Below are 23,052 nucleotides of genomic sequence, written 5' to 3' on the forward strand. Positions count from 1 at the left end.
TCTGTTGTGATTCTTAAGTGATTTCAATATCCTTCTAATACTGTGGTCTTATTATTTCATACTCCAGCCTGCCTTTGCTACTCCTTTTCCATGACCATTCGTTCTCCCACTCTCTTAGATGACTATTTTATACTTCCTCCGTAATTGTTTAATATCTTCCTTTCTGCCTCCCTCCCATCCAATGATTTTGCTTCTTATTACTCTGAGAAAATAGAAGCACCCAGAAGAAAATCTTCTACAAGCTCCTGTCCCCGCACATCTGTGTCCCTGTTTCTCCCACCCTCGCTCCTCCTCCAGGGTGTGACTCTCTTCTGCATAATACTCTCTTCTGCTGGATGGTAGCCATCAGTCTGCAGACAAGCTCTAGTATTTATGTTTAAAACAAAAGAATCTCTTTTGTCCTGGCCTGTTACCATTGCTTTGTTCTTTAGAGATCTTTCTACTTACTCTCTTTCTGCCCTTTCTTTTGAACCCTCTTCAGTTGAGCTTTGGTCCTTAACACTTAAGCTCTTTTCAAGTTTAAGATCAATGGAGACCTTCACATTGTCAAATCCAGTATTTAACCTCCAGGCTTCCTCTTTATTTCCTCTTTTTTGGCTTCCCTATTCATACTCTCTGCCCATTTTCCTCATGTTGCTTGCCTTTTATTTTAATTTATAGGAGCTCTTTGTATATTTTGTCACCATTTTTTCCTGGATACTTGTTTTACTTTTGATTCTTTTAAAGTTGTGTTTCATCATACAGAAATGTTAAATCCTCTGGATTTTGTAGGAGAATAAATCTATGAGAATCAACAGAGAATTTTGAAAAATTTGGGTAGTGAAGGTCTTACCAGATATTTAAAGCATTTGTTCTCAAGCATTAGTGTAGAAAAAAACCCGCGTGGTTGCAATTTAAAAATGAATCTGCCACCAGAGTTTTCAATTTTTAGGTCTTGGGACAGTAAGGAAGATAGGGAGGCATGTCTGAGGAATCTTCGTTTTGAATAACCTCTAAGGTAATTCTGATATGATTGGTCCATGGGCCACATTTAAGAAACATTGCACTTTGGGAGGCTGGGGTGGGCGGATCACAAGGTCAGGAGATCGAGACCATCCTGGCTAACACAGTGAAACCCCATCTCTACTAAAAATACAAAGACAAAATTAGCCGGGCGTGCGGGAGGCTGAGGCAGGAGAATGACGTGAACCCGGGAGGCGGACCTTGCAGTGAGCCGAGATCACGCCACTGCTCTCCAGCCTGGGCGAAAGAGCGAGACTCCATCTCAAAAAAACAAAAAACAAAACGAAAAAAGAAACATTGCTGTAAATTTATATTTGGTATAAAAGGGTATTAGCAAAGCAGTAGGCAAATACATGGCAGGAACAGAATGGTGTTTAGAAACACATCCAGGTGTGAATGACAAATTATTAATGAAGAGGACATTTTGTTTATTTGAGAAAAGAGTGGTTTATTTAAAAATGCTTTAGGCAGTTTATCTGAGAGGAAAGAATTTAGCTTTCACCGTCGTACAATATAGAAAAATAAACTCTGTTGAATTAAAGATCTAGATGTAAAAATTAGGCAAACACTAGAAAAAATACAGGAGACCCAATAGTTTAACCTTTGGATTGGTGAGACCTTTTAAAACTAGGTTGGAAACCTAGAAGCTGTGAAAGAAAAGATTGACAGATTTAGCTGTTTAAGTTTACTTTTACTTTTGAAAGATAATGTTCTGTCTAGCATGGTGAAATCCCATCTCTACTAAAAAATACAAACAATTAGCTAGCCGAACTTGGTGACCGGTGCCTGTCTTCCCAGCTACTCAAGATGCTGAGGCAGGAGAATCGCTTGAACCTGGAAGGCGGAGCTTGCAGTGAGCCGAGATCACACCACTGCTCTCCAGCCAGGCAACAGAGCGAGAGTTCCTCTCAAAAAAGAATAAAAATAAATAAATAAATAAAAAGAGAAAGATAATGTTACAGGACAGAGGTCCTGATCTGGACCCGAAGGGAAGGTTCTCGGATCTTGCGCAAGACAGAATTCAGGGTGAGTCCATAGTGCAAAGTAGAAGCAAATTTATTAAGAATATAAAGTGACGAAAGAACAGCTACTCCATAGACAGAGTAGGATACTCCTGAAAGTAAAAGGAGGAGCGCGCCCACCCTAGGTACGATGCTGGTATACATGGGAAGATGTGCTCTGCTACAGGGTTTGTGATGAATAATTTTCTTAATTCCTGTATTTTGCAAAAATCAATGTTATCTTTAAAGCAAAATTAGGAATGCTTTTGTTCTCCAGATATCGGGATATCTGGACACTCCCAAGTCTGAGTCTGTTTTTTAAACATTATTAATTTGTTCCCTTAACTGTAAACACCCAGAGGCTCGGAATGCCTAGTTTTCTGGGAATGCAGCCCAGCAAGTCCCAGCCTCATTTTCCTATCCCTCACCAAAGATGGAGTTGCTCTGGTTCAAACGCTTCTGACAATTATGCTCGTTCTAAGGTGTAGCAAATAAAGTATCTATGACTAGTTCTCAAGATTTTTTAGAGCCACCTAGCAAATAAGATGCAGTTGTCCAAATTTGTTACTTTACTTACTTTATCTAGAACATTTTAGAAAAATCAAATGGCTTAATTGAATGTGGCTGGTATCACTAGGCTGCGTTTGATGCCCTTAAACACTTGCTCTGTGGCTCTCCCCTCCCTTGGCTTTTGCAACACTGTCCTCTCCAGTTTCTCCTTTATTGGTTTCCTCAGTGGTACTTTCCCCTTCTCGGCCCCGTGGATTGGTTTCTTTTCAAAGTTTTCTGTCCTTGAACTTGATCTTATAGATTTCCTATGTGTTCTGTTTGGGGCATTCTCATCCTTCTTCCCTTTATGGCTCCAAAATGTGTGCCTCTAGCTCTGGCCTCTCTTAAGTTTCACAGTTTGTGTATATTTGGATGACTCACAGGAATCTTAAACCCGTATTTTCAAGACTGTATTTATTTCCTTTCTGCCAACCATCCAACCACTGACCACCTATTTTACTTCTTATATTTCTGTCTTGGTGGAAGGCACCAAGATCATTTTCTCTCTTTGTATTGTTACAGCTCTAATTCATGAATTAATTCTGTATTGTGTTCAGATACCACCCTTGGAAGCTGCTGGTCATGTGTCACGCCACCTTCACCTTTTGATCGAGGAGGGTAAAGAAGTATTTTCACTGTTTTTTATCTAATTTGTTTGCCTCTAGTTTCTGCTGCCTTCGCATTGTCTTTTACATATAGTTATTTTCTAAGCCTGCATTTGAGTACATTAGAATGCAAACTAAGTTCTTTTCAAAGGGCACAACAGTTCAACTTTGTCTCCTCCCCACCCTGCTCTTCTGGTTTGTGTTTTTTTCTTGACAGACTTTTTGGGGCTTGGTCAATCTGTGCGGTGCCATCACTTCTAAAGCTCCATCCCTACTCCCACTCCCCTACACCATCCTCATGTGTCCTCAGCCTTTTAAGATCACAAAAAAATTGCCATTTTATCCAAAGAGATTTCTCAGAAAATGCTAGAATTAGTCTCTATCTTTTACTATGCTCTTCCTGAAGCACCATTTACACTTGATGATTAATACTTACCTTTAGGTTGTATGATCCATTTGAGTTAACTTTTTGTGTGGTATAAGGAAGGGTTACAACTTCATTCTTGTACTTTTTGGTTATTTCAGTACCATTTGTTGAAAAGACTGTTCTTTCCCCATTAAATTTTCTCACCACCCCGTTGAAATTCAGTTGTCCATAATGTAAGGATTTATTTCTGGATTCTTAAATTGACTCCATTGATCTATTTGTCTGTCCTTTTGCCAGTACCACACTGTCTTAATTACTGTTCTTTTGTAGTAAATTTTAAAATTAAGACATATAAGTCATCCAAGTTTGTTCTTTTTCAAGATCGTTTGGCTGTTCTGGGTGCTTTTAATATCCATGTGAATTTTAAAATCAGCTAGCTTATTTCTGTCTAAAAGCCAGCTTTTATACAGCTGAGATATTTTTTAAGCTAACCTTAGATTTAATGAACTAGTTATTTAGGTCAAAAAGAAAAGGCTGGGCATGGTGGCTCACGCCTGTAATCTCAGCACTTTGGGAGGCCGAGGCAGGTGGATCACAAGGTCAAGAGATCGAGACCATCCTGGCCAACATGGTGAAACCCCATCTCTACTAAAAATACAAAAATTAGCTGAGTGTGGTGGAACACGCCTGTAGTCTCAGCTACTCGGGAGGCTGAGGCAGGAGAATCACTTGAACCCGGAGGCGAAGGTTGTGGTGAGCCGAGGTCGCGCCGCTGCACTGCAGCCTGGGTGACAGAGCGAGACTCTGTCTCAAAAAAAAAACCAAAAAACAAAAAACAAAAAAACCCCCATCAAACTCAAGTATTGTTGAGGTAGCAAATATTCTATCATCTGAAACCTCAGTGGTAAACACAATACCCCAATTTAACATATTTTTGCTACTTGTTAAATATGTGCGTGTAAATATATTCACTTAAGTAAACTAAGTGGACAAAATTAGATAATTTTTTCATATCCAACTTATTTAACTTGATACACTTTCCAACTTCCAACATATTGTAAATATTTATAATCTTGTAAGATGATGCTACATAATTCAACTTGTCAGTATTGTTCTAGTACTATTAGCTCTATTAATTACATAAGGTCATTGGTGTAAAGGGACTCAAAAATTCACAGGGTTGGGTAGAAAACGAGAACTAGACAGTGGTTTCATCACTATAAAGTTAGTTGTTACTTAGCGTCCCCGAATGCTAATGTATGGCAGATCCCTGTAGCCATAAATTGCATTCTGGGCTTTAAGGGATTAAAATATATTTCAAATCTTCAATAAAATGATACCATTCACACCATTACCTTTGAAAATAAATACTTGGAGTTCTAGTACGTACGTACCTTAGATCTTGTTTGTACATGCCATTCAATGTATTGTAATGCTTTTCAAAACATATTGATGCAGGTTTCTTGCTCTTTAGTTCAGCTAAATCCAGGTTCTTGTCACATGACCAGAAAAAAAAAATAAGGCATGTGGACACCTTGAAGGCTGAGGAGGGTGGAATTTATTAAGCAGAAGGAAAGCTCAGCAAAGAGAAGGGGTCCTGCAGCAAGTTTCCGCCTCACAAATTGAATACCAGGGCCACCACACAGGAGCTGAAGAGTTGAGACTCCTCCTCTGCATAAGGCTGGAATTCCTGGTGACTCCACCCCAGGACATTATTCGGAAAGACTCAGTCAGGAAACGGTGGGCAGACTGGGGCAGACTTTCTCCCTTTGGGTGATGGGTTTCACCCTGGACCAGCAGTCCCGTCTTTCAACCTTCAGGTTGCTTTAGGCTTGAAGGTGAGGTTTCACCAGGGAACAGATAGGGTACTATCTGCCTGGGTATTTTTCCAGCCTCTATCAATGTGGTATTACAAATATAACACAGAAGGAAGAAAAAAAAGTTAAATCACACCTTGGGAAATTACCAGCCTAGTAGCATCAGTAAAAATGGTACTGTTTTAGTCATGGCATGAAATACATGTAAAAACAGATTTTCTTTTTCTGTTTGAGGGAAGGTCTGGCTTTGTTGTTGCCCAGGCCAGAGGGCAGTGGCATGATCTTGACTTGCTGCAGTTTTCGCCTCCTGGTGTCAAACCATCCTCCCACTTCATTCAACCTCTTGAGTAGCTGGTACTGCAGGTGTGTGCCACCATACCTGGCTAATTTTTGTAGTTTTTGTAGAGACAGGGCTTCGTCATGTTTCCCAGGCTGGTCTCAAACTTCTGAGCTCAAGTGATCCATTTATCCTGGCCTCCCAGAGATCTGGGATTACAGTTGTGAGCCACCATGCTGGCCTGTTTTTCAATTACTGATTACTTTCAAGTTGGAAAATGCCTTATGAAACACTCAAAGATGTTGCTGGGATTATCGAGTACTTTCGATACTGTATAAATAAATGACAGAATAACACCATAGTTATGTGATCAGAACTCAAGAATTATTAAATGATAGGATTGAAAAGTTATTATATGAGTCATTTGTCCAGAATTTATAATTTTTTTCTGTATTCCAATGAAATGAATTTAAACTATGTATATTCTCTAAAATAGTCTTCCAATTTTCCCAGCATGCTTGCTCTCCCTAGGTAGATATTAGCTAAAAATTAACAAAAACAGCCTTTTCCCCTATTACTGTGTGGTAAAGATGTAAAACCCTTTTTGCCAGCAGGGCTGCCCTCTACTGGACTATTTAGGGTATTCAGCGAGCAGGTCAATATGACTATTTTACAAGAACGTAACACAGTGGGTATAAGTGTAAACATCCCATATCCCAAACAAACTGAAGTTCCCTGAATAGGTTAAAGAAAGAAGCCCTTTAATAAACTTTTACCATTAAAACAATTCTGGTCATTTTGAGAACTGGTAATGAAGTTTGTACAGTCTTAGAATCCATTTCAACCTTGGAGGCAGATCTGCGGCAATAAGAATAGTAATGTGTAGGAATGGTGGGTATACTCTGATGTCAGTCTTTTATGATGATTTGTGTATTAATACAAATCACATTTTTGTGAGTCCATTCATGCTGTGGATGTTTTCTTAGGCATAAACATAGGTCTTAGTGGACATATACTGAATAGGTCATATCTGTTAAGTCTCTTGCTACAAAGCATCAAAACTTTTCAGAACTATTTCCTCTGTAAAAATTCATTTTAAGTAGCAACTTATTTTTTTCTGTGGTTCATTCCCATGCCTGAGATTTGCAGTAATGTAGAACTAGTTTACCATCACTGCTGAAACACTCATAAAAAGTTCCAAATTCCTGGTCCAAGGAAAGAGCAAAAGCCTGACTCACATAAATAAACAACTAAGGTTGCAAGTTTAAGGAACTTTTTTGTTGAAGTCCAGGAGTCTTTGGATGGTTCGAGTTCACTCTACTGCCTGCTTCTTTGTTTTCATAATAGGAACATCTCCCACAGCCTTTAGTAGGATGTCAGATTTTTCTTGATGTTGCCACCAGGATCCTATAACCCCAAGGAAACTACAGTGGAATAAGGGGGATCCGAAGTGGCTGTTTTGGGGAGACCTCTGTAAGTCCTTTGCTGCCAGCAGCAGTTAAGGCAGGTAGCTGTGACATGGTCTTTAGCTTCTGCCATCTTGTTAGGTCCCAGCTGAGATTTTGGAAAGGATTGTTCAAGGTTGGTAAGGGCTCAAACAGTCCTGCCACAGAATCTGGCTAATTTTTTTATTTAAAAATTTTTTTGAGACAGGGTCTTGCTTTGTTGCCCAAGCTGGAGTGCAGTGGCATGATCACAGCTCATTGCGGCCTCGATCTCCCTAGGCTGAAGTGATCCTCCCACCTCAGTCTCCCGAATAGCTGGGACTACAAGTGTGCACCACCGCACCCTGCTAATTTTTCTCTTTTTTGTAGAGATGAGGTTTTACTATGTTGACCAGGCTGGTCTTGAACTCCTGGGCTCAAGCAATCCGCCTGCCTTGGCCTCCCAAAGTGCCGAGATTACAGGCATGAGCCACCATGTCTGGCCACGATATTATTTTTAATTCAAAAACAAATATGCAAAATTAAATTTTAGAGAACTTAGTTGGATAACATCTTTCTCCTGGGTTATTAGGGTATGTTTATTCTTTACAACTCTGTTCTGGGTGTAGCAAGACCATTTGTTTTCATTTTGCCATTTTCCCGTACAGAAAGCTTTAATGTCTCCCCATGACCTTTATGGCAAAAACCAAATTCCCTCGACCGGTCCGGTCTTTGGATTACTACACAATACATTGTCAAAGAAAACAGCCTGGAATGGTGAACAGAGCCTGGGGCTCAGCTGGAGTCCTGACTTCTCACCAGCTGTGCATGAGCAAGTTTGGAAGCGTTCCTTAACTTGTAAAATCGATTTGGAGTTTTAGTATGCATGATTTCTTTTAGTTCTTTTTTTTTTTTTCCCCCAGAGTGCTAGAATTCAGTCTTTTAGTTCTTTGAACGTATTTATAATAGCTACTTTGATGTCCTGTCTACTAAGTCTGACATCTGGGCCTTCAAGGACAATTTCTGCTGCCTGCTTTTTCCTTCTTTCCGTGTGTCATACTTTCCTGTCTATTTGCATGCCTCATGATTTTGTGGTGTAAACTGGGCATTTTAGATAGTATTTTGTAGCAACTCAGAATACCGATTTTCCCTCCCCTCTTCCAGGGCTGCTGCTTATTGTGTTGTTTCCTTATTTGTTTATTGACTTGGCTGAACTATTACACTGAGGTTTGTTTATTCTGCCCAGTGTACCCTCTGATGTTTCTCCTCAAGAGGGCACATTTGGGCACACACATAGTCACCCTGGACTGCCCTTCTTGAGAGATGATAGCCGATTTTCAGCAGGGCTTTCTTTAACTCTCAGATCTCCTTGTTAAGCTTCTGCTTTCATGGGTATCACCACCCAGCAATTGTTCTTCACTAATTGCTAACTGATTGCTTTATTGTTTTGGACAAAGCTCTGGGCCATAAATTTCCCCACTTGTGATCCAATTAAATTAAGATTCCCTTTGTGTACAGTTGTGTTTGAGGGCAGTCTTTGAGGCTTGTCATGTCAAGAAGGAGGGTTCTTAGGTATCGCTTTCCCTGGCTCTTTGTGAAACTTCTATAGTAGTTGGTTAGTCTTTCACTTGGTGCTGTCACAGAACTACCAGCCTCCTTTTTTTTTTTTTTAAATGGAGTCTTGCTCTGTTGCCAGGTTGGAGTGCAGTGGCGCGATCTCTCCTCACTGCAGTCTCCACCTTCCGGGTTCAAGTGATTCTCCTGCCTCAGCCTCCCGAGTAGCTGGGACTACAGGCATGTACCATCACACCTAGCTAATTTTTGTATTTTCAGTAGAGATGGGTTTCACCATGTTGGCCAGGCTGGTCTCGATCTCCTGACTTTGTGTTCCGCCCGCCTTGGCCTTCCACATTACTGGGCAGCCTCATCTTAATTGCTGACCACCAAAGTCTGTGTTGTTTTTGACAGTGCCATTAGGCATGAACTTCTCCATTCTTTGTTCAAATATAGTCAGTCTTAGAAGTTGCTAAGGGGCTCTGTGGTCTTACAGCTTGCTTCTCTAGTCTGTGCAGAACCTTTGTGCCACTGTTCTGGAGCTGGGGCTGGGGCCAGCAGCTTGATTTTCTTATAGTTACATCTGTTCTGTGAGTGGTCTACTAGGCCATCAGTGTACCCATCAGTCTTCTCTGTTTGGAACTTCTTTGCCTGCATGGAACCTCTGCCTTACAAGAGGTGAGGCATAGATGATCTGTGCCCGGTGTCCTTGGCCTGCTGCACCTGGGGTAGAGCTTCTGCCCTAAGAGTGGGGACTGGATGAAAGAGAAAGGATTCTTTAGTTCTCTCATCTATCTACACTTGCCTGGAATAGAGTTTCTGCAACACAGAGCTAGGGGTAGGAGGTGAAAAACACCGGCTGCTTCCATCACTTGTTAAGAAATTGTAGTCCTGGATTTGGAGCTGGGTAGGGTAACTAGTTACTAGTTTGCTTCAATTTTGTTTCTTCAAGAATGTTGGCCAGATGTGGTGGCTCACACCTGTAATCCCAGCACTTTGGGAGGCTGAAGTGGGAGAATTCCTTGAAACGAGGAGTTTGAGACTAGCTGGGGCAGCATCATGAGACCCTGTCTCTACAAAAAAATTTTGAAAACTGAGCTGAGTGTGGTCACACATGCCTGTAGTCCTGGAGGAGAGAGAATCGCTTGAGTCCAGGAGTTTGAGGCTGCAGTGAACTATAATCTGGTACTGTACTCTATCCTGGGTGAGATCTTGTCTTTAAAAAAAAAAAAAAAAAGGTATTATTACCCACCTGCCACACAGTGGCTGTCCCCTCTGCCCGGAGTGCTCTTTCTTTCCCAAATAGGCACAGGGTACACTCTCTCTTCCTTATGAGTCTGTTCAGATGTCACTTACCTCTCTAGCACCTCTCCAGCGTTGCCCCAGTCACTTTCTATTTTCCTTAGCTAGGCTTATTTTCCTCATAACATTTATCACCACCTGGCATGTACACGTGCATGCATGCATGCATATGTATTTGCTTGTCTGCCTCTCCCAGTGAACGTGTAGGTTGCATGAGAGCAGGAACTTAGGCCGTTTTGTTTACTGTTACGTTCGCAGTGCTTAGAACGATATCTAACATAGTGGATTTTCAATAAATCCGATGAATGCAAGGTACAGAATGACCAAAGTATACTGCTTTCCTGCGTCATAGTTTAACCTAACTTGAAAATTATTTGTAGAGCCATTGTGGAAAATGAATTTTTTGTGTTTGCAAACTCCAGTTGCTTGTTGCTGACTTGAGTGAGAATGGGGTTCACAGGGATGGAATGCGGCGATTGTTTGGCAGTGGCTGCTGGGGCTGTGAGAGAGGATGGATGTGTCGTATTTGTAAAGTACTTGTCATCCCTAATGCAGTGAGATGCTAAAGCACAGGAAATGGGTAAATTTTTGGTCTTCCCCCAACCCTCTTTCTGACTTGCTCCCTTTTTAGTACAGGGAAATGTTTGTGGATACTTTTTTGGTTAGAATGGCCATCTGTCTTCAGTATGATGTGGAAACTTTTCTTGTAATTCCGTTGTTAATAGATACTGTACAAATGAGTCTCTTAGAAATATCAAGACATTGTAGGGGACCAGTATAGTAGCTGCTGTCTGATAGGAAAAAAAAAAATCTTCATTTGCTGATGTAACTTTTCTTTAAATTACTTAAAAATGATTTTGAACTAACGCCTTTCTTTTTCTTCCTTCTAGATTCTCGCTGAAGTCTAATTCTTTTTGAGTACTTATGAATAACCACGTGTCTTCAAAACCATCTACCATGAAGCTAAAACATACCATCAACCCTATTCTTTTATATTTTATACATTTTCTAATATCACTTTATACTATTTTAACATACATTCCATTTTATTTTTTCTCTGAGTCAAGACAAGAAAAATCAAACCAAATTAAAGCAAAGCCTGTAAATTCAAAACCTGATTCTGCATACAGATCTGTTAATAGTTTGGATGGTTTGGCTTCAGTATTATACCCTGGATGTGATACTCTAGATAAAGTTTTTACATATGCAAAAAACAAGTTTAAGAACAAAAGACTCTTGGGAACACGTGAAGTTTTAAATGAGGAAGACGAAGTACAACCAAATGGAAAAATTTTTAAAAAGGTAAGGTGATCTTTCATTGCCTTTGAATTCTTTCTGAATAAAATATCCTATTACAAATGAAGTAAAGGGCAGGCACAGCCTGCTTCCATTAGAATTTGCTGTTGAAGGAGAAACAGTGTAGGAAGGGGGCTAGACTGCCATCTGATTTCTTCCTGTACTTACCAGCACTGATACGTTCTGAGTTTTCAGAAGGGCATCGCGACCCACTGGTGTGGAGCTCTTCTCCAATGTCTACCAGGGTTTGGAATGTCTAGGGCAGTTTTGGATATGAAACCATACTCCCTGTCTCTAGAGCAGCTGGGTGCTGGAAGTGGTTCCAGGTTTTAGGGTGGGATCTGCTGTGTTAAATGTGGTTAAATGTGGCTTAGATGTGGGTTGCAGTGAGTGCTTCATGTCTTTGTACTTTGGTTGTGGCAATTGCATGGTTCTTAAAACATTTCTTTTCAGAAATATGGAGAAACCTGCCATTGTTGGTTTGAAACAATGGGCAAGATGTTCTTAGAGGCAGTGTAACAGCAATTAGGAGCCTGGACTCCAGACCCAGACTATAGGTCTGAATCTTGGCTTTGCCGTTTACTAGCTTTCTGACCCTGGAAAAGTAGTTTAACTAATTTGCCTCAGTTTCTTTTTCTGTGATATGAAGATAGTGATCATTACTGACACTCAAGAGCCAAGCTGTTCTAACAGCTTTACGTATATCATCTTAAGACTCACAGTTACCCTATGAGTTAGTTATTGTTATCTTCACTTTACAGATGACAGCACTGAGGCACAGATAGTTGAGGTAACCTACCCCAAGGTCACTACAGCTAGTGAAGCTGGGACTAGAATCCAGGCCTTCTGGCTCCAGAACCTCATACCCTCCATTCTTCACTGATCACAGCTTTCAGGCTTCTTGTGAGGATTGAGTGTGTGTGTATGTATCTGCAATTGTGCTTAGAACAACAGTTTGTGGCACTTAATGTAAATGCTCTAGCCTTTATTATTGCATTACTATTATCTTGAGAATTCAATGAGGAAAATTATAGTAGAAAATTCAATGAGGAAAATTAGATCATGGAATAGTGTAGTGCTTCACTGGTAGTATAGAAATGGCCTGAGAATGCTGTTTATGAACTTGGATATGTGACTTTCCTTAAGCAGTTCTTGAAACTCTAGTGTGTTAAAAAATTGAAGATAAAGTATTTTTTAGAGGGGGTACAGTGATGTGTAGTTGGTTGATGATTGGGTTAGTTAATAGGTTTAATATCTTTTAACCATTTCCAGCTACCATGATCTCCAACTGCCTTTCTTTCTGTCAGTTACAAGGAAACCATCAGATCTTGAAGGAGAGTCCAAATAACTCAAATAACTGCAACTATGGAATGAAAAACTCAGAACTCCTCTTTTACTGGAGAGCCAGAGGGATGTTGCTTAGCCTCCTCCATATGGCCCATTAATTTTGCCACTTATACAAATTTCAGACATCATTTTCCTCAAAACATGAAGGAGATGCCAAGCAAGTTGATGTCAGTAATTCCTAGAAACTAAAAACATTTTAACTCGACAACAGAATCTGTAAATTTCCTCACCTTTAAATAAAGTAGTTGTATATCTTACTTTATCGGAAGCAGTTCTGATTTATACTTGTTGCTGTGACATTAACAGTGCCCCCTTACAGTCTCAAAAGTGCCCTAGTTTGGATAGTTATGTGGTCACCTTACTTTGAAGGCATATTCCCTATTTCTTTTGCAGACTTAGAAAAAACTGAGTTTTTTTCTGTTTAAGATCTCGCTGAAGTTAATAGCACATTTCTAGAAAGTTTGAAATCATGAGTTAAGCATGTTCAATTTTTCTTCTCTAGCCTATGTATTGTAATTTGCAAAACGTTTTATCATAGTGAAGTTTGCTTTTGTCATATTTAGCACGGCTCTTTTTTTTTTTTGAGACGGAGTTTTACTCTTGTTGTCCAGGCTGGAGTGCAGTGGCGCCATCTCAGCTCACTGCAACCTCCGCCTCCTGGGTTCAAGTGATTCTCCTGCCTCAGCCTCCCGAGTCGTTGGGATTACAGGCATGTGCCACCATGTCCGGCTAATTTTGTATTTTTAGTAGAGACGGTTTCTCCATGTTGGTCAGGCTGGTCTCAAACTCCCAACCTCAGGTGATCCGCCCACCTCGGCCTCCCAAAGTGCTGGAATTACAGGCATGAGCCACCGCGCCCGAACAGCACTGCTTTTTATGGCACACTGTTCTTGAGTCTGTGTTTGAGAAATCGGGTAGTTATGAGAAGGTACTGAAAACAGTACATTTTTATGTGCAAAAGTTTCCTACTTTTCTGTCTGCTTATAGATTCATTTTTTGGTCTTTAATATGCTATTTGAATGCAAAGGTTAGATTCTCTTTTAGTCTAAGCATATTATTTTTCAGGAAGCTTAGTTTTTCTCCAGTATCCCACACATATTTTATTCATTTTATGTGGCTAGTATTGTCTTTCAGTCGTCATTCAGTGTGTGCAGCAGCAAACTAGTTCTCAATTGTGTAAAAAGAAGAGACGCTTATGTGGTGAATTAATATTTCTTCCTAATTCATGTGTCATTAAACTGGACAAAATAAAATCCTACAGCTATGATAGTTCTTCCCTAAATGTGCGTGTGTAAGTGTATGTGGCTCTTTCCTGCTTGTCTTGACCATAGTGCCTTTGTATTCGTTCATTATTCAACAGTTCATTACTGTGAAGTTTTATTTAGTTAGTATAGGAGGTTCTGAATTTCTGTATGTCAGATCTGCCTGCTAGCATTTGCTATGAAATTGGCATTTGTGGTTCATCAGACTTTGTTCAGAAGGCTGTGTCTAGACTCTGACTTGGGAACATGTTATAGTTTTCTTTAGGGTCATTGGGAAAGTAGAATTAATTTTTAGGTTTTGCATATAATAAATGAAACAAGTACTTTCTCTTGGCCATACTCAAGAAGAAAGTGTGCAGTATCGCTGGTGAGCTGAGGCTTAGTTTCAGTTTATTCTGTGTTGCAGCTGTGGCAGTGATCTGCAGACTGCAGAGTGGGTATCTCAGCTGCATGTTAAACATGTTAGGCTCTTTTTTTGTTTTCCCCCTCTTCGTTTCTTGTTACATCCATTGCATTGTGTCAGTAGTAGCATCTGCCTAGCATGTTGAAAAGGGGAACTTTCACAACCGATGGATTAAGCTGTGTACTTTCTGCCATTAGTGCCTGCTGGCTGATCAAGCTCAGTGGAGTGTATCTTCATTAAATAGTTTCCATATTTGAAGATCATCTTCAACTGGAAAAGAAAACAAATGGAGTAGCAATATTTAAAATAGTTTTTGAGGAAGACTTTTGGGGATTAACCCCAGAATGTTGTATCTGATATGGTTGAAGGAAAGATGCACAAGCCTTATTTCAAATTAATGAACTTTGAAGCTTTGTTTCCATCTTATCCCAACAGTCTATTTTGAGGTCCTTAGGGGAGGATGAGCGGACGAAAAAAGGCAGTGGCAATGACCCTGCTCTCATTGTGTCCAGCATAGAGTAGCCACCAGCTTCACTGCGACCAGATTCTTCTGGGGGGACAGAAAAACAAAAGGCACTTGGTTGCTTGGCAGGCCTTTTCAGGATCTTTTTAAGTTTCATATGGTTTTATAAAACTGTAGCAGAGTTAAGAGCTGGAACCTGTGTCAGCATCACCTGATTCCAGTGTTCCCAGCAGTAAATGCATTGCACTAACGTCAATCTTGAAATGAACAGTGAAATGTCAGAACAACTTTAAAATACATGTATACCTGAAATAGAACAAAGCTGCAAAGACTAAAAATAGAAACAGAAAAGAGCACAAGCTGGCTCATATACTTTGTGAGCTATCAGAAACACTTAATTTTTTCTTAGGTATTTTACAAAACTAAGAAGAGAATGAGGGATTATGTAATAATGGTACTTAGAGAAGACTTCACTGACATTCCTTCTAAATTGATCCAAAAAGATAATAGAAACACTCACTTTTCTTTTCCTCTTTCTTAATGCCATCTTTTGTGTTATTTCTTACTCTAGTCGCATTTTTTACCCTGTTTGTGTATGTGTATAAATTTATTTTGATTTATTAGGACATTTGCATCATGCTGCATGTAACAAATTATGGTCAGTCTCTTGGCTGGGATTTGTAGGCTGGCTGTTATGTTACTCTTCTCTTAGTTTCCCCTCCAAACTGTCCCTCTCCTTTCATCCCGTTTATTAAAGGCCCTACTGCATACCAAATTGTTGAAGCCAAAAAATCAGGGGTGTCTGATTTACATCGCTTACAGCCTCCCTCCGCCTTTTTTTTTGCAGGCCTCCTTCCTTGCACACTTGCCCCCAACTATAATTCTCTCACACACAGCATAAAAAGGATTTTTCACAATTGTTAATCAGGCCACCTTACTCACCTGCTTAATAAGACCCCGACTTCTTTCTATAGTGCAGTGGAAACATTGTGATTTTATGGTTAGTCTCTGGAATGAGTTTGCCTGGGTTCATATTCTAGTCCCATCACTTATTAGTTACATGATTTTGAACAGGTTATATTTACTCTACATCTCCGTATTCTCATGTGTAAAATAGGGATAATAATAGTAACAGGTTTTTAAAATTTTTTTTTTAATTTTTTTTTAATAGTAACAGTTTTTTACAGGTATGATTAAGAGTTTAGTAAGTTAACACTTGCAATGTCTTTAGCATGTAGTAAGCACTAAATAAAGGTTAGTTACCCTCATTATCATTATCATGATTATTACAACCATCCAGATCTCTTGAATATTTTTACTCTATGGCTCCCCTCAGAATAATTTTTTCACAATGATCTTCAGTTGCAGAGAGAATGGTTAAATGAAGCCAGGTGTAGTTTACTGAAGAAGACAAGAACGTGTGTAATTTTGAAATATTTCTAAATAGTGAAAGTAAAACAAGTCCTAGTGCTTAAAGGGGTTCTCAGTATGAGACAAGATTACCACCTGTAAGTAGAGAAGGAAGGGTGGAAGGTGTGTGTGTGTGTGTGTGTGGGGGGGGGGTGTGTGTGTGTGTATATGTATGTATTTTAAGACAGAGTCTCTCACTCTTGCCCAGGCTGGAGTACAGTGGTACGATCACAGCTCTCTGCAGCCTTGAGTTCCTGGGGTCAGGTGATCCTTTTGCCTCAGCCTTCTAGGTAGCTGGGACAACGGGCATGTACTGCATGCCTGGCTAATTTTACACTTTTTTAGACATGGGATCTTGCTGTGTTGCCCAGGCTGGTCTCAAATTCCTGGCCTCAAATGAGTCACCTGTCTCAGCCTTCCAGAGTGTTGGGATTACAGGCATGAGCCACTGCACCTGCCCAGAGGAGGCTATTTGAATAGAGAGAAAGTTTCAGAGGTATTTCAGAGGGTGAGAAAACGAATAGACCAGGGATGTCTGCTAGGATTGCTTCAGGGTGTGGAGGTCCTGGATTAAAGGTTGGCTGTTCTGCAGCAGTGTTCAATGATATTGGCAAGGAATAAATAGTTTAATCTTGTCTTGGGCTAGCCATAGGGATAAAGTTAGGATTAGAAACTTTTCCAGCACAAATCAGATAAAATATAGAGTGAGTTAGTGTCCTCTAAATGAAATATTTATGAAAAACATAATTACTAGATGATTCCGTGGTTGAAAGAATTAAAATCATGGGATTCAGATTTTTATATTTTATTTTTTACGTATGTGGAAATCTTCACGCTCATTTGATTCCTTTGCCACATGGTGGTGTCATTGCGTGAGTTTACATATTTGGATTATATATCAAACGCCTTTTCAGAACACACCTAGTCTTTGAAATTTAGAAAGCCTGTCATTTACATGCTAGACTCTGGAAGGTAGCGCATTCTTTTTTTTTTTTTGAGACGGAGTCTCGCTCTGTCGCCCAGGCTGGAGTGCAGTGGCGCAATCTCGGCTCACTGCAAGCTCCGCCTCCCGGGTTCACGCCATTCTCCTGCCTCAGCCTCCCGAGTAGCTGGGACTACAGGCGCCCGCCACTGCACCCGGCTAGTTTTTTGTATTTTTAGTAGAGACGGGGTTTCACCATGGTCTCGATCTCCTGACCTTGTGATCCGCCCGCCTCGGCCTCCCAAAGTGCTGGGATTACAGGCTTGAGCCACCGCGCTCGGCCCTTCTTTAGAGTGTAACATTCTTAATAATTGTAATCCAGTTCCTGCACGTTTTGGCCAAGTTCTCATCTGTCTTCTCACCCCCACAGAGCTCCTTTTGAAGTCATTGGAGCTCCCTGTGCTGAGCATTTCATGGGGGTGAAGAGCAAGGTGAGAGTTTGGGGCCAGTAAAATAAATATCATCTTAAATGCAGTTGCTTTATCCATCGAAATAAACATTTATTTCTTAAATACATAATTGCATGGGACACTAGATGGCAGCATTTATCCTTTTCCATTTTTATCTTTATCCAGCCTCTTCTAGAAATTTCTTAAATGTTTATATTGATAAAATGAACATGGTCAGATGATTTTAAGGTGTTTGAGATGTATGTTACTGACACAGCCGTGTTTGGGAATTAATCACCTATATGTTTTTGCAGAGAGAGGAACTTTTTATACAATCTGCATGTAATTAAGGATTTTATACAATCTATATGTAGGGTTTTGTCTAAGTTGAGGAAACTTTCTAAAGACAATATGTTAAAAAAATTTTAAAAGGGAGTTTTTACTAGTGCATATTTGATATTACCAGCACTTTTGATAAACAGATAAACTACTGAAAGCCTGGTGGTGCCAGTAAGCATTTAAGGCTTGAACAGAGGGACTTCGAATAATATAACTAGTCCACCTGGTTGTGTAAACAGAAACTTGTTTACTTTGCTTTTGCTTATCCAGTGTTTGATACTGCAGTTCAAGTTCAACAATCATAAACATTTCTGTTAGCTTGGGTAGAGAAAGTTTCTGTGAATCATATTGTACCATCTGATACTGACATTTAGGAATTCCTGAATAGAGAGAAATTAAAATTTTGGCATCTGTGGTACTTGGTACTAGGCTAAATATTAAGTTAACACCTAAATCATTTAAATAGATGAAATTTGTAAGTAGACGATTAGTATATGACCATTTGGCCAGGCAGTTGACTTTTAGGATCCTATCAAATTCTCAATATTTTTGAAAACCAAAAATAAAGCCAAAAACCCCCCCGGTTATAGTATAAGATTTAAGTTGTATAGAAGATGTCACAAAATAGCTCATTTTTAAAATATATTTTTCACTCAAACTCAATTTCTAGCTTTTTATTCAAAAAATAATTCTATGCAAACAACTTTCTGGTTCATCATAACATTTGGACGATATTCTGGTTTCTTTTTGTAAATTATTATTTTGATTACATTAAAGAGTATTTGTCTTTTGTTTTATCAGGTTATTCTTGGGCAGTATAATTGGCTTTCTTATGAAGATGTCTTCGTTCGAGCCTTGAATTTTGGGAATGGCTTACAGATGTTGGGCCAGAAACCAAAGACCAACATCGCCATCTTCTGTGAGACCAGGGCCGAGTGGATGATAGCTGCACAGGCGTGTTTTATGTATAATTTTCAGCGTATGTAGACTTTCTTACCTTCTGGAAAAATGAACTAACAGATATTTATTGAAATACTTTACTCTGAAGAGGTTAAAATTCTGATGTTAATTTTCACCCAGTGTCCAGTTAGTGGAGAACTCTGTTGTGACTTGGAATTCTTGGTGTATTTTGGAAAATAAATAAATTATATGACAAATTGTACCAGTGAATGTTGCAGTGAGGCTTGAACCTCTTAATAGGAGACTTTCAGGGTCTTGAGAACTAGACCTACACTTAGGGGCCATTGTTCTAATACCGTTTCTCAGGAATCCTCTTTAGAAGTTACTGTTGTTTTGTTCTGTCATCTCTATCAGTAACAACAGTTGACCTCCAAAACGCTTCCATACTGAAACCTGGTGAACTTCAAGGTGCTGGGTTAAACAATAGAGTTTTCATATTGTAGTTATTTGAGTGGTAATTGTGGTGGCTCAGTCTGTGAGATAGTTCAGGAAGTGTAAGTTCAGAGGTCTGGGTGCCAAAATGTGACGGTAATTTGTGGATATTTAGTCTCATCTTTCAGATGAAACAAAATACACTTTCACCAGATTTCTTGCTGTAAATTCCTCCACTTTTTCTTTTTCCTTTTTTGAGATGGAGTCTCGCTCTGTCGCCAGGCTGGAGTGCAGTGGCGCAATCTCAGTGTACTGCAGCCTCTACCTCCCGGGTTCAAGCACTTCTCCCTCACCTTCTGGAGTAGCTGGGACTACAGGTGCATACTGCCACACCCGGCTAATTTTTTGTATTTTTAGTAGAGATGGAGTTTCACCATGTTGGCCAGGATGGTCTTGATCTCCTGACCTCGTGATCTGCCTGCCTCGGCCTCCCAAAGTGCTGGAATGATAAACATGAGCCACCGCGCCTGGCCGCCTCCACTTTTTCTTTTAAACAAACATTCCATTTTTGCTTTCACAGGTTTGGATTTGCATTGTTTCTTTTGAGGAGCTTTAGAAGAATTATTTTCAAAGTCATTTTTTGTATCTTTTTTGAGTTAGGCAGAAAGTAAATAAAAATCTACATTGTTCATGTTATGTATTTCAGCATTTCTGACAATGTTTGTCTTTAGATATTTTTGCTTGAGAATAAATGCTACTGCCACTTGTTTGTGCTCTTTTCTTGACATACACTGTAAATATGACATTCAGTGTGTCATCCTATTTGTATATGTTCTTTTTCACATTATAGAACCAAGTGGTCAATAATTAAGAGTTTGAAGTTTTAGAAATCAGTTATAATTTCTTCACAATGTGGTAGTCCCAGAGTAACATTTGTAAGTGAAACAAAATAAAAATTTAAATATCTTCATCTTTAAAAATTGGAAATCTTGGGGCATTTAGGGAAGGATGAGTAGGTGTAATGTTGATTAGTATGATAAGATAACTTTAAAAAACATAACACTTACAGACTATGGATTTAACAGTTTAGGGCTCCCAATATTTTATTATGATTCATCTCCACATTCAGAGACTTTATATAGAGTTAAATGTTTTAATATTTGACTGGCTGCTTCTTTTCCTTTTAGTTGTTACATTATATGCTACTCTAGGAGGTCCAGCCATTGTTCATGGATTAAATGAAACAGAGGTGACCAACATCATTACTAGTAAAGAGCTCTTACAAACAAAGTTGAAGGTGAGGACTCTAGTTACTAACTGTCTGATATTTTAGAATTTTCAGTGTCATGAGCCCTATTATTGATACTTAGTTCTTTTATGACTTTTGAGTCCTTAATCTTTGTGGAATTTTATGAATGTCATACTTTATTTTTTCCTTTAGAAAATAAAAAGTAGATTTTGTATATATTCATGTATAAGTAATCCAGAGTTATAAATTGTTAAGATACTTATGTCTAAATTGAAGAAATTAGTACTACTTTTTCTTTTATTGTGCTCATCTATTTTCTAGTTTACTTGTAGTAAATTTGTAGTTTTGAAGGGTTATATTTTAAACTAGTAATTTTTATTTTACTTCTGAAGCATTAAGTAATTACAAGTTTTCAGAATTGTTTGAAAATTAAAAAGGGAGCCTTTTAATGAAATTACAGTAAAAAGAGGTTTCTTTGGTCTCTAGACAACTCCCAAAAATATCTGGGCTATTCTTTTCTTTTTGAACAAGTTTACATGTGAATTTTCTCCTCCTTCCCACATATATTTTTATGTAGTCTCTTGAAAATACGAGGGGCTTCTGGTTTCTCTACAGTTCAAGCAACATGTGTTTACATGCCCATTTTGTAAGGCAGTACCGTTCTTGATCAGGGTTTTACCAAAGGCCAGGGGTACACACAGTGAATCTAATGCTGTGAAATAATAATTTAAATTCAGACCAATACTTACCCATCTGTAAAAAGTGATATTATGCCAGGGTACCCTTTCTTCTTACTTTTTTGAGGCAAGAAATTACTTAACAATTCACTGAATATGGTAAACTACTTTGCTTATTCGCTAAACTGCTTGAAAAATAATGAACATGATGAATGCTGGTGTATTTCTAGGATATAGTTTCTCTGGTCCCACGCCTGCGGCACATCATCACTGTTGATGGAAAGCCACCAACCTGGTCCGAGTTCCCCAAGGGGGTCATTGTGCATACCATGGCTGCAGTGGAGGCCCTGGGAGCCAAGGCCAGCGTGGGTATGTTACACTTTTCTAATTCCTTACGTGTGCTTTCTGGTGACCACATTCTCCAGAATTATGCCAAAGTTTTGATCCTGAGGTTAGCTCAAATGACACATCAGTTTTCTAACATGTTAGGAAAACAGGTCCCTCTAGGTATACTTGAGTCTTTAAAGAAAGTTTTAAGAAAAAATATAAACATTAATTATTAATGTTTTGCAAGTAGTATTTATTTGAAATTTAAAATATTTTACATTATTCAATTTTTTTCATTCCCTTTTTATGATAGTTTTGGGTGGTTTTAAAGTTAGTTTATAAATAATGCCATTAATCTTGTCCTTTGTGAATTACCTGTAAGTAGTTTTAACAGAATGGCTAAACCTGGAGGCCTCCTTTTACTCCCTGCTCCAATTCTTCCCTTTCCTGGGATGACAGCCTTACCCTCCAACTAGCACACTTAGGCATGGTGACTCTAGAAGTTCCTACTCTCAAAAAAGTGTCAGAAAATGTTAGCTAGTATACTAGTGTTTAGAGATAACTGCAAAAGCTGCTGGGATGCTGGAACTGTATTTCCTCTGTAGTTGGAAACAGTAATTAATTAGATATAAGCATTCACTTAGCTCAAATTTTAGGCACCTGGAATTTGAGTGGTAGTGGGATTTTTAGATGTAGATATATTGTGGACAGTGGTGTGTACAAGTCTAGTACTCGAGTTATGTTTGGAGTTAGAGATTTGGAAGCTAGAAGCGGTTTGGCTTTAATTATAGCTGTGGGAGTAGGGAGTGAGGTCACCAACAGGGAATGGTGGCTTCAAAGGGTACCAAGGACTAGTCAGAGAGGAAAGAAGAAACTATTTAGTAGTATGTGGTTCCCGGAAGCCAAGGGAAAGGAGATCTTGGTGAGCATCAGCAGGATCAGGGGCTGCATGCAGAGGTCAGATGACACAAGGATGGTAGTTTCCAAGAAGTGGTGGTGTTGGAGAAGGGTGCTGTGGATTGAAGGAGTGAAGGGCTGATTTGGAAGTAAAGATTTTCAAGTGTAAATATTATTTAAGAAATATATCTTGACTGACAGGAGAGGAAGGGTATTCTATTGGGAGTATGTTTAAATAATTTTTTCACACTCATTTAGAAGTCCACATGTAGAGTATTTCTGGGAGTGGTTCAGTTGTATCAACAATGCCAACCATGACCTATTTCTCTTTGTTGTTCTGCTGTGCCACCTCTATAACTTGTCAGCTATTGTCCTTAGGCTCGTAGTCTTCTGATTTCAAATGGTTCACATTGTCTTTTAATGCAGGACTCTGGGTGTAACCAAGTTAGCCACCACTCTGAAGCAGTGAATGATTTTTAGCAAACACCTAGATACTCTAGTCTAAGCTACCTTTATTTCTTAGTTGAATTACTGGCATAATCTTGTCTCCCTGATACTTTGTTTGCCTTTCTAAAGTTAGCCACACAGCAGCCAAAGTGATCTTTTTTTCACAGATAATAACATACTCTTGTTCAAAACAACATTGCTTTACATCCAGAACGTACTCCAAAATTCTCCCCATGGCCTTTGAGGTCCTATGTGTGGTCCCTGCTAGCCACTTGACTGTTGTTTCTTGCCACTCTTCCTCTTGCTCACTCTGTTCCAGCCACACTCCTTGCTG

The 23,052-nt window shown here is 39.3% G+C and overlaps 1 protein-coding gene across 2 annotated transcripts in view; it reads left to right on the plus strand.

Moving 5' to 3' along the window:
• ACSL3 (acyl-CoA synthetase long chain family member 3) overlaps nucleotides 1-23,052 on the plus strand; it is a 90,174-nt gene that overhangs the window by 34,057 nt on the left and 33,065 nt on the right. For both annotated transcript variants that reach the window (XM_038001462.2, XM_038001463.2), the window contains exons 2-5: nucleotides 10,789-11,200; nucleotides 18,591-18,768; nucleotides 20,309-20,418; nucleotides 21,278-21,416. In XM_038001462.2, the coding sequence (XP_037857390.1) occupies nucleotides 10,823-11,200; nucleotides 18,591-18,768; nucleotides 20,309-20,418; nucleotides 21,278-21,416 (805 nt within the window). In that variant the 5' untranslated portion in view covers nucleotides 10,789-10,822. The remainder of the gene's footprint in view (nucleotides 1-10,788; nucleotides 11,201-18,590; nucleotides 18,769-20,308; nucleotides 20,419-21,277; nucleotides 21,417-23,052) is intronic.

The sequence above is a fragment of the Chlorocebus sabaeus genome, chromosome 10 (assembly GCF_047675955.1).
Source record: "Chlorocebus sabaeus isolate Y175 chromosome 10, mChlSab1.0.hap1, whole genome shotgun sequence".
In the NCBI taxonomy this organism is placed as follows: Eukaryota; Metazoa; Chordata; class Mammalia; order Primates; family Cercopithecidae; genus Chlorocebus; species Chlorocebus sabaeus.